This window comes from Ranitomeya imitator, chromosome 1, assembly GCF_032444005.1.
Source record: "Ranitomeya imitator isolate aRanImi1 chromosome 1, aRanImi1.pri, whole genome shotgun sequence".
NCBI classification, from domain to species: domain Eukaryota; kingdom Metazoa; phylum Chordata; class Amphibia; order Anura; family Dendrobatidae; genus Ranitomeya; species Ranitomeya imitator.
In genome coordinates, this window is record NC_091282.1 from 472,740,870 (window position 1) to 472,752,051 (window position 11,182).

An 11,182-nucleotide genomic window follows, 5' to 3' on the forward strand; every position below is an offset into this window, starting at 1 on the left:
GTAATCAAAAGATCGTATCTGCACCAAAATGGCATCATTAAAAACGTGAGCTCGGCATGCAAAAAAATAAGCCCTCAACCAACCCGCGATCACAAAAAATGGAGACTCTACGGGTATTGGAAAATGGCGCAATTTTTTTTTTTTAAAACAAAGTTTGGATTTTTTTTCACCACTTAGATAAAAGAGAACATATACGTGTTTGGTGTCTATAAACTCGAACTATCCTGGAGAATCATAATGTCTGGTGTGTTTTAGCATTTAGTGACCCTACTAAAAAAGCTAAACAAACAAAGTGTGGGATTGCACTTTTTTTTGCAATTTCACCACACTTGGACTTTTTTTCCCATATTCTCGTACATGACATGGTAAAACCGAAGGTGTCATTCAAAATTACAACTTGTCCCACGAAAAACAAGCCCTCAGATGGCCATTTTGTCCAGAAAATAAAAAAGTTATGGCTCTGGGAAGAAGGAGATTGAAAAATGAAAATGCTGAACCAAAAATACCTCTGGTCCTTAAGGGGTTAATGATATGAAATCTATATATGAATACAGTATGCACTTTTTGTAGCTCAGTTAGCATTGGCAAGCTACAACTTCAGCATAGCCTGTCTGAATATTAGCTTAGATCATTTTAATTATTATTTCATAGATCAATAGCGTGCATGAAGAAAAGCAATCTTTAATGTATATTAAAAGAGAAATTAGCATTTTCCTCCTTCTGGATTGGTTGTTCACTGTCAATTCATGTGTGAAATCTGTCACATCTGTATTCGGTGAAGATACATTTCCCCAATAATGAGATAAGGGATGACAGTTGGTGCTTTTAATGTTCTATGGGAAAGGGAGGAGCGAGAAGGAGCTAGAGGTGGACACAGACATTCTGCTACAAGTTCCGCTGAAACAACAGTTACAGTTCTCCATAGAACATTATGAGCGCCAACTTCGAGATTCTATGGGAAAATCTGTTTTACCTGAAGATGGATTTGAACTGTCAATTTAGAATTTTGTGACTAAATGATCAGTCCAAAGATTTCTATTTTTATATGTACTAATAATTTATGAAATCAATGAAATAAGTAAAACAAGAGTTAGTCCTTAAAAATTGCTGCATCTCTTCTAGATGTCACCTAGTGATAGGTATTGTATGAGTCCATTTGTCACCTCTTGGTGCTATAGACTTGGTTGTTTCTCTGTCTTTCTTTTTTTTTAAGTTCCAGCCATCTATTATGTACTAGATGGTGGCTCGATTCTAACGCCTCGGGTATTCTAGAATATGTATGTATGTACGTCGCCCTTGGCACAGCCACATAGTATATAGCACAGCCACATAGTATATAGCACAGCCACATAGTATATAGCACAGCCACATATTATATAACACAGCCATGTAGTATGTAACACAGACAGCCATGTAGTATATAGCACAGCCCACGTTATATATAGCACAGCCCACGTAATATATTGGACAGCCTGTTGTGAATTCCGCTCTTGGGCTCCCTCCGGTGGTTGTAAGTGGCACTTTTGTGAGTTCTGCTCTTGAAATCCCTCTTGAGGTTTCAAGTGGTATGGCTGCTCCTTGGATTTAGCTGTCAGCAGCTGCTTCTACTGATTGTCTTTTCTGCTCGGCTATTTATGCCTGGCTCGTTCCTTCAGCCAGTGCCACTTGTAAATGGTTCCTGGTTGGATTCACATCTCTTTGGATTTCCCTGTTATCCTGACCAGTTCAGCAAAGCTAAGTTCTTGCTTGCTCTTTTCTGTCCACAGATTGTGGACTTATCCGTTCTGTGCTTTCTATGTTTGTCCAGCTTATCAGTATGAATTATCTCTGTGTTGCTGGAAGCTCTGAGAAGCAGATTTACCCTCCCCACCTTTAGTCAGGTGTGGAGATTTTTGTAATCTCTGCGTGGATTTTTGTAGTGTTTTATACTGACCGCACAGTATTCCATCCTGTCCTATCTATCAAGCTAGACTGGCCTCCTGTGCTCATCCTGGTTTCATTCTGTGTATGTCTTTTCCCTCTCCACTCACAGTCATTATTTGTGGGGGGCTAATCTATCCTTTGGGGATTTTCTCTGAGGCAAGATAGGTTACCTGCTTCTATCTTTAGGGGTAGTTAGCTCTTAGGCTGTGACGAGATGCCTAGGGAGAGTTAGGAGCATTCCACGGCTACTTCTAGTGTTGTTGTTGAGCTTAGGGACTGCGGTCAGTACAGATACCACTTCCTTCAGAGCTCGTTCCATGTTGCTCCTAAACCACCAGATCATAACAGTACAAGTGGCCATAAATGAATTAAATGCATCTCAAAAAGAAGGAAAAAATTCTGAGCCATTTTTTTTTCTGTGCTCTCTTTTTTTCTTTTTTTTTTCCTCTTGACCTTTGGGTGGTGCAGGATTTGTGCTCTGGCATGGATGTTCAGGGTTTGTTTTCTCGTGTGGATCAACTTGCTGCAAGAGTACAGACCTTGGAGACCTATTTGAGATGCTTTGTGTCTGCTGATCAGGATGATTGGGTGTCTTTCTTGCCGTTGGCCGAGTTTGCCCTTAATAATCGGGCTAGTTCGGCTGCTTTGGTTTCACCTTTTTTTTGTAATTTTGGTATTCATCCTCGTTTTTCTTCTGGGCAGGTTGAGCCTTCTGATTGTCCTGGTGTTGATTCTGTGGTGGACAGGCTGCAGCAGATTTGGACTCATGTGGTGGACAATTTGACGTTGTCTCAGGAAAGGGCTCAACGTTTTGCTAACCGCCGTCGGTGTGTTGGCCCCCGGCTTCGTGTGGGGGATTTGGTTTGGTTGTCTTCTCGTCATGTTCCTATGAAGGTTTCTTCCCCTAAGTTTAAGCCTCGGTTTATTGGTCCTTATAAAATTTCTGAAATTATTAATCCGGTGTCTATTCGTTTGGCTCTTCCTGCCTCTTTTGCCATTCATAATGTTTTCCATAGATCTTTGTTGCGGAGATATGTGGTGCCCGTTGTTCCCTCGGTTGACCCTCCTGCCCCGGTGTTGGTTGAGGGAGAGTTGGAATATGAGGTTGAGAAGATTTTGGATTCTCGTTTTTCGAGGCGGAGGCTTCAGTATCTTGTCAAGTGGAAGGGTTATGGCCAGGAGGATAATTCTTGGGTTGTTGCCTCCGATGTCCATGCCACCGATTTGGTTCGTGCTTTTCACTTGGCTCGTCTAGATCGGCTTGGGGGCTCTGGTGAGGGTTTGGTGACCCCTCCTCAAGGGGGAGGTACTGTTGTGAATTCCGCTCTTGGGCTCCCTCCGGTGGTTGTAAGTGGCACCTTTGTGAGTTCTGCTCTTGGGCTCCCTCTTGTGGTTTCAAGTGGTATGGCTGCTCCTTGGATTTAGCTGTCAGCAGCTGCTTCTACTGATTGTCTTTTCTGCTCGGCTATTTATGCCTGGCTCGTTCCTTCAGCCACTGCCACTTGTAAATGGTTCCTGGTTGGATTCAGATCTCTTTGGATTTCCCTGTTATCCTGACCAGTTCAGCAAAGCTAAGTTCTTGCTTGCTCTTTTCTGTCCACAGATTGTGGACTTATCCGTTCTGTGCTTTCTATGTTTGTCCAGCTTATCAGTATGAATTATCTCTGTGTTGCTGGAAGCTCTGGGAAGCAGATTTACCCTCCACACCTTTAGTCAGGTGTGGAGATTTTTGTAATCTCTGCGTGGATTTTTGTAGTGTTTTATACTGACCGCACAGTATTCCATCCTGTCCTATCTATCAAGCTAGACTGGCCTCCTGTGCTCATCCTGGTTTCATTCTGTGTATGTCTTTTCCCTCTCCACTCACAGTCATTATTTGTGGGGGGCTAATCTATCCTTTGGGGATTTTCTCTGAGGCAAGATAGTTTTCCTGCTTCTATCTTTAGGGGTAGTTAGCTCTTAGGCTGTGACGAGATGCCTAGGGAGAGTTAGGAGCATTCCACGGCTACTTCTAGTGTTGTTGTTGAGCTTAGGGACTGCGGTCAGTACAGATACCACTTCCTTCAGAGCTCGTTCCATGTTGCTCCTAAACCACCAGATCATAACAACAGCCCACGGAGTGTATAACACAGGCCACATAGTATATAACACAGCCCCCGCAGAATATAACACAGCCCATGTAGTATATAGCAGCCAGGCAGTATATAACACAGCCCATGCAGTATATAACACAGCCCACGCAGTACATAACAGCTCACGTAGAATATAGCAGTGTGGGCACCATATCCCTGTTAAAAATAAAATAAAAAATAGTTATATACTCACCCTCCGGCGTCTACTGAAGCTGCCCCGATGCGCAAGACCGCTAAGTCATCTGGGTAATTTCGCAATACATCACTGGGAATGGAAGCTGGCGGCAGCATCAAGCTCATCGGTGGACGGCGGAAGGTGAGAATAGCGCAATTTTTTATTTTTTAAATTATTTTTAACAATATATCTTTTTACTATTGATGCTGCATAGGCAGCATCAATAGTAAAAAGTTGGTCTGGGATGGGGCAACACACTGGCACTGACTGGAGGGGAATAGGGAGGGGGCACTGACTTGAGGAGAGGAGGGAGGGGCCAATTCGCGGCCGGACTATGCCCATCGCTGATTTCCAGAGAAACAGAAGTGACCCTTAGACAATTATATAGATAGATTACTTTTAAAAATCTCTTGTCTCAAAAGTCGGTTTTCAAGATCAGCATGTGGATAGATGCTAATGTTTACTATACAAAAAAAACAACACTGATTCTCCCCCACAGAGTCATGGAGAGCTTGTACCCTAAAGTATTATATAACATGTAGAATGAGTAAAAGTTGACTGATTATTGGAAAAATATACCATAAATTGAAGCTGTAGGTCTGATGAATGTAACATTGAGATAAATGCAAACAAGGGCCAAACTTTTCATTAATGGCAACATTTCAGGCTGCATGTATGAAAACTGCCAAGCCGAGCTAAAAAGGATTATCATCATGGAAAATATTGCTCAATCTCCTTGAAATTACACATAAGGGAAATGGGTGTCTTAGCATTAGATTAATTCTGATCTATTTTTAGAATTTATCTTGATCTTTGATATCGTTTCATTTATTTTTTTAACAAAAACATATTTTGCTATCCAAATGGCAGCATTGTGAATTTTATTTAAAATATAGAACATACGATGTTACTATTTTACAATTTACTTAGAAAAAAATTAAATTGTTTGTAGATCAGGCTGTGGGTAAAACATAAATTACAGGTTTATGAATGACAAAACTAACACTGTCAGATCTCATTGGCCTTTGAATTGTATTTTCTATTCGAACTGTTGAGATATGCAGTTATTTTCCGAGCAGCCTATGTTCATTCCCGAAGTATAAAAGGGCATATTATGCATTGTTGATTCATTGATGCCACTTCATACCTATTCATTGCACTTGGCATGAATGTTTGCTGTGACAAACTACTTCAGTAGGAGTGTTACATTGATGATGCTACCACTGTTACTCATGGAAGAGAGGGAGCTGCCTCAAAAATTAGTCAGTTTTTATCTTCAGCAATTGCATAAAAGAAAGCCTTTTGCGAATATTTGTGTATTCTTATCCAGTTTCTGTCACCAAGAGAGAGATTGCATTTTTCTTTTTCTGAAGTGTACTTTTATTACTATTATGTTTTAATTTTCTCACATTTTTTTTTCTGATTTCAGGTCCGTGACCAGAGAATTGTGCTTCATGGGAGGAGTCATGCTTCACACGGCCACATCTTGCTGGCAAATAATCCTGTATGTGACCATGGTCTTGGTCTATGTGGGATCCACTGTTGGTTGTCCAGCTCGTTGTGAGTGCTCAGCACAAAACAAGTCCGTCAGCTGTCATCGACGACGACTTACCACCATCCCTGATGGAATCCCCATAGAGACTAAAATATTGGATTTAAGTAAAAACAAACTGAAAAGTATTGGACCAGTTAACTTTTCATCACATCCTTTGTTGGAGGAAATAGACCTTAGTGACAACATCATTTCAAATGTGGAGCCTGGAACATTTAATAATCTTTACAATCTGCGTTCATTGAGCTTAAAAGGAAATCGCTTAAAACTGGTGGACTTAGGTGTCTTCACAGGTTTGTCAAATTTGACTGAGCTTGACATAAGTGAAAACAAAATAGTTATTTTACTAGACTTTATGTTTCAGGGTCTTCATAATCTAAAGTCCTTTGAGGTTGGAGATAATCAGTTAGTTTTTATATCTCATAGAGCTTTTAGTGGACTGCTTAGCTTGGAGCAACTCACTTTGGAGAAATGCAACTTGACAACCGTTCCTACTGATGCCCTCTCACACCTTCACAGCCTCTATAGTCTGCATTTGAAACATCTCAACATAAATGTGTTGCCTGAAATTGCCTTTAAGAGATTGTTTCGTCTGAAAATCTTGGAGATAAGCAACTGGCCTCTGCTGGACATGGTGCCTGCTAATTGTTTTTATGGTCTAAACCTTACAATTCTGTCAATTACCAATACCAATATTTCAGCAATTCCTTATCAAGCTTTAAAACACTTGGTTTACCTAACTCACCTAAACCTCTCATTCAACCCCATTAGTGTTATTGAAGCAGGAGTACTGTCAGATTTGGTTCGACTTCAGGAATTACATATGGCAGGAGCTCAACTTCGTGTCATTGAGCCACATGCTTTCCAAGGACTGCGGTTCTTGCGTCTACTTAATTTGTCGGAAAACCTATTGGAAACACTGGAAGAGAATGTGTTCCACTCCCCCAAAGCTCTGGAAGTGCTTTGCATTGATAATAACCCTTTAATATGTGACTGTCGTCTAATTTGGATGTTACAAAGGCACCCTATATTAAACTTCGGAAACCAACAGCCAATGTGTGCTAGCCCAGACACAATTAAAGAAAGATCATTTAAGGAATTACATACCACTGTATTATCTATTTACTTTATATGTAAAAAGCCTAAAATTAAGGAAAGAGAAATACTCCAGCTACATGTAGATGAGGGACAAAGGGTTCAAATGAACTGCAATGCTGATGGAGATCCTCAGCCAATGATTTCTTGGGTTACTCCACGTAGGAGGATGGTTTCTGCAAAGTCCCATGGTAGAGCAACAGTTCTTGGAAATGGAACCCTGGAAATAAGGTATGCTCAAGTTCAAGACACAGGAACCTATGTTTGTGTTGCTAGCAATGCTGCTGGAAATGATACCTTCTCAGCTTCCCTCACGGTAAAAGGATTTGTTTCTGATCGCTCCTACACTAACATGACCCCTATGTTCATTACGGAATTAAATGAAACAAACAGCAATGGAACCAATACAAACATGACCTATTCCTTTGACCTGAAGACAATTTTGGTGTCAACAGCAATGGGTTGCTTTACATTCCTGGGAGTGGTTTTGTTTTGCTTCTTACTGCTTTTTGTGTGGAGCCGCGGGAAAGGAAAGCACAAAAACAACATTGACCTGGAATATGTTCCTCGGAAAAACAATGGTGCTGTGGTGGAAGCAGATGTCGCTGGCACTGTACCCAGGAGATTTAATATGAAAATGATATAGTGGGTAGTTGCCTAAAGAGCTTTGATTTCACGTGGCATTGTTTCTATCCACTTATGCAACCTGGCAATTTGGATTGCTGGGTTGAGGCAGCTGTATACAGCTGTCACTTTGTCAAATTGGATTTATGGAATTGGAAAGACCATCTGGAGCTGCTCAAATGAGCCCAGTGACCTGCGGGCAAGAACATGAGGGCATTTCATGGAGTTGTTTTACTAATTGTTTGCATTGCAAATATTGGCATTCTGGGGATCTCAGTAACAAACTGTTGGCTCATTCTCATGGACAAATACGCAACATTTTCTACCACTCTGAAAACATGACAAGCAAACAAACCTACAGTGTAGGCTTTACGTATAAAATGGCACACGTGTCCAAAACATAATCTAGAGTGTACTTTGTATCTATAGATATCATTTGTTTAAGCAGAGCATCATTCTTTCTTGTTGGTTTCACTCTACAAATGAATTGGTATGGTTTATTTTCTACACTTGCCCAACCTGAAGCAATACAAAAGAGAGATTGTCCTTGGTCTCCACTAAGAATGACTTCAATAAAATCAACCATGGCTCTCATACTAAAGATCACATGCAGCTGATCCATGATGGTCCCACTTTGCAGAAATGGCTCAGTGGGTAAAATGTAAAATGCCAAGATATTTTTATGTGTATAAAGAGATCCATATTTCTATTTAATCAAAATTATAAATGTTCAAAAATTATTTTATATTTGAAAATTACAATGTTCCCTTTACTAACTTGTCTTTATATTAATACATTTTCAGCTGCATGGTTTTTAATATGGCAACCATGGGAAAACCTATTGAGCAAACATCTGTTTTTGCAGTTTTTTTTGTTTATAGCCAACAGAAAAAAACATTTCAAGGCTAAACCGATGCTTGGTTGTATTTACTTGTGACAATATTTATAAGGACATGTACCTAATTTGATACAGAGCTGAGTTATTTTTTATACCTAGTATCACAAATGATCCATTTACTGTAATGAAAAATATATGGTCTTCACCGAAGCTGATAAACTGGAGGCTACTGCTTGACCGATTTTATTTAGCGAGATTCAAGAGTACAGATCAGAACTTCCCAGTTATATCTTGCAGTAAATGATAAAAATTTAGTATTATAGCAAAAGCCTATATAAATCTGAAACAGAATCATGTCTTACAATACAAATAAATGAAGCCGAATAGGCTGGTCTCTAATTATTATAAAAAAAAATGCATAAAGCCATTAAACACATCAGTGTTTTGTTAAAAAACAGAATTTATTATTTTATATACCGTGCTTATATATGTTTGACATTATGAAAAATAGTCTATCTGTGCTAATTTCTAGAATTGTGGAATCGAAAAAAAATATATTCATAGGAGAAAAAACAGTGAGTTTGGGGTATTTTCTTAGAGAGGGTTTCGGAGATAATTGTGCAATTTGCACATTAGAATGTTATCCACAATTATGAAAGAGGGTCTATGTTTTTCTAGAAACAGTAAAATTCTTGTCAGTAGGATCTGCCAATATTTCAGCTCAGCCCCATTCACTTAGGTTGGGTTGAGTCCCAACACCAGACACAAATATCTTTAAAGAATCCCTTTAATGGTGGTTCATAAAATTGCATAGGAACTTTATTCGGCTGAAAAGAAGATGCCTTTATTTTTCCAAGTGGCTACTATACATTCACAGTGCTCACAATACTCTTGTTTGACTGTATGTTTGTTAAATCAAGAAATCTTATTTGTTCTGCTTCATGAAAATAATGACCAAAGGGCTCAAAATCTGAAGAAATATCATAATTCTTACTGACCCATATCAATTCAGCTTCATTATGTCCCAGTGCTGTGATGCTAATTCACATTGATCCAGATAGGAGTATCTGTTTATTAATGTTCCAGTCAGTGAAAATACCTGTAATTTGTGCAAACTTTGATTTGAATGCTTACATTTATTTTTATTTCTAGTTATTAATAACTGAAACACCGATATCATTTAAAGTGCTAAACATGTTCAAATAACAGCCAAAAAGCATAATAAAATTGAATCGTTCTCTATTGAATTGCATGTCGTGGTTCACTGGGTAAAAGGAAGTCACATTGTTACGATGAATCTTTGTAGCAGGTATGGTCATTTCTAAAGATTTGTAGAACCCTGCTCTAGTTTTGGACAATTGGTAAAAAAAGCTTCCAACATTTGCTTTTTTTTCAGGATCCTCATATACACTTTTCACACGACTTGCTTTGAAAGCCATAGGGTGAAATTTCAGCTTCTCTTGATTAAAGTAATACTAAACACATTCAATGATGTTTAGTAGAAATCAGCTTGTCTGTGAAAATCTGATACCAATGGGCAATTTTCCAATCATGGAGAACCAGCTGTGTAGAAAGAAATTAGTGAATTAGAAAATTAGCTGAGAGAATTTGTCCGGATAGGCTGACTTGCTCCAAGTCTGGGCTAAGGAAGGACCATTCCATAGTTCTTAAAATACCAGCTGCTTCTTTGTTTCATATGCAATCCCCCATCTTTATAGCAGATATGGCCATTTCAAAAGATTGTAAGAACCCTGCTATAGTTTCGGACGATTGGTGAAAAAAAAAAAGTTTCCACCATTTGCCTTTTAATAAAGCTTCATCTACACTTTTCACCAGACTTGCTTTGATAGAATGAAAGGTGAAATTTTCAGGTTCTGATGATCAATGTAACCCTAAACAGATTCAATGATGTTTCGTAGAAATTAGCTTATCTGTGGAAATGTGATACTCGTCAATAGGCAATTTTCCAATCATGGAGATCCCGCTCTGAAACAGGATATGAGTATATGAGACAATTAGCTGAGCGAATCTTTCCTGATAGATTGTCCTCCTCAATGCCTGGGCTCAAGAATTTTCATTCCATTGTTCTAAAAATACCAATACGTAGTCCACCATCTTTATAATGTGTGCTTGAGATTATTATCTTTCTGTATTGTTTTTTGCTTCTCAGTCAAAAGTCACATGACATATTAACATTTGCTTGTTCTTGTGCCCTCAATCAAAACCAAATTATTATCTACCTAAGATGTGCTTGCATTGATCCTTCATGCTGCTTGACTGATGATTGTAGACTATTCAAACTCTCTTATGTTGCTTTCTGGCATGCATATAAGAGTTACTTAGAAATATTGGACATTTAGACTCATCAGTCTATAAATCCTCAAATATCTTGTGTGTGTTCAACTGAAAAATCTCATCACCATCTGGTTCTTAACAGCTATTCTTCCTTTAAGACGTTCAGCTTTGAGTCATTTTCTCACATAGGAAGAATGCGCAGAGTGAAGAAAAGCATGACAACTTTATCAGGTTTAGAGCAAAAATAAAGTTTTCTATTCTCTGAATTCTCAAAGATAAAATATGCAATTGCTGCGTTCCTGATGGTGACTGCCTTGGTTTACTTCTTATACCTTCACATCTGGTATGCAATAGGATTATCAACTTTAAGAAAAATTGAAAGATAGTAAGGATATGTTTGGGTGGATGCTTGCGTGGGCGATAGGGTCGTATAGACTATATATACTAACACAATTCCTTTTGCATTTGCTGAGATTTCACAGTCAATACTTGTTGGATTGGAATAATAGAATGCCAAATGTAAATTCAATCTTTTTAAATTGAAAAAC

The 11,182-nt window shown here is 38.8% G+C and overlaps 1 protein-coding gene across 4 annotated transcripts in view; it reads left to right on the forward strand.

The window, feature by feature from the left end:
* Positions 1–9,584, forward strand: part of LINGO2 (leucine rich repeat and Ig domain containing 2) — a 2,506,396-nt gene extending 2,496,812 nt beyond the window's left edge. For 3 of the 4 annotated variants that reach the window (XM_069765264.1, XM_069765275.1, XM_069765296.1), the window contains one exon: positions 5,660–9,578. In XM_069765264.1, coding sequence (XP_069621365.1) covers positions 5,685–7,523 — 1,839 coding nt within the window. In that variant the 5' untranslated portion in view covers positions 5,660–5,684 and the 3' untranslated portion in view covers positions 7,524–9,578. Of the gene's footprint in view, positions 1–5,659 lie in introns of all 4 variants that reach the window. The other variant, XM_069765286.1, reaches the window with a different exon arrangement.
* The last annotated feature ends 1,598 nt before the right edge of the window (positions 9,585–11,182 follow it).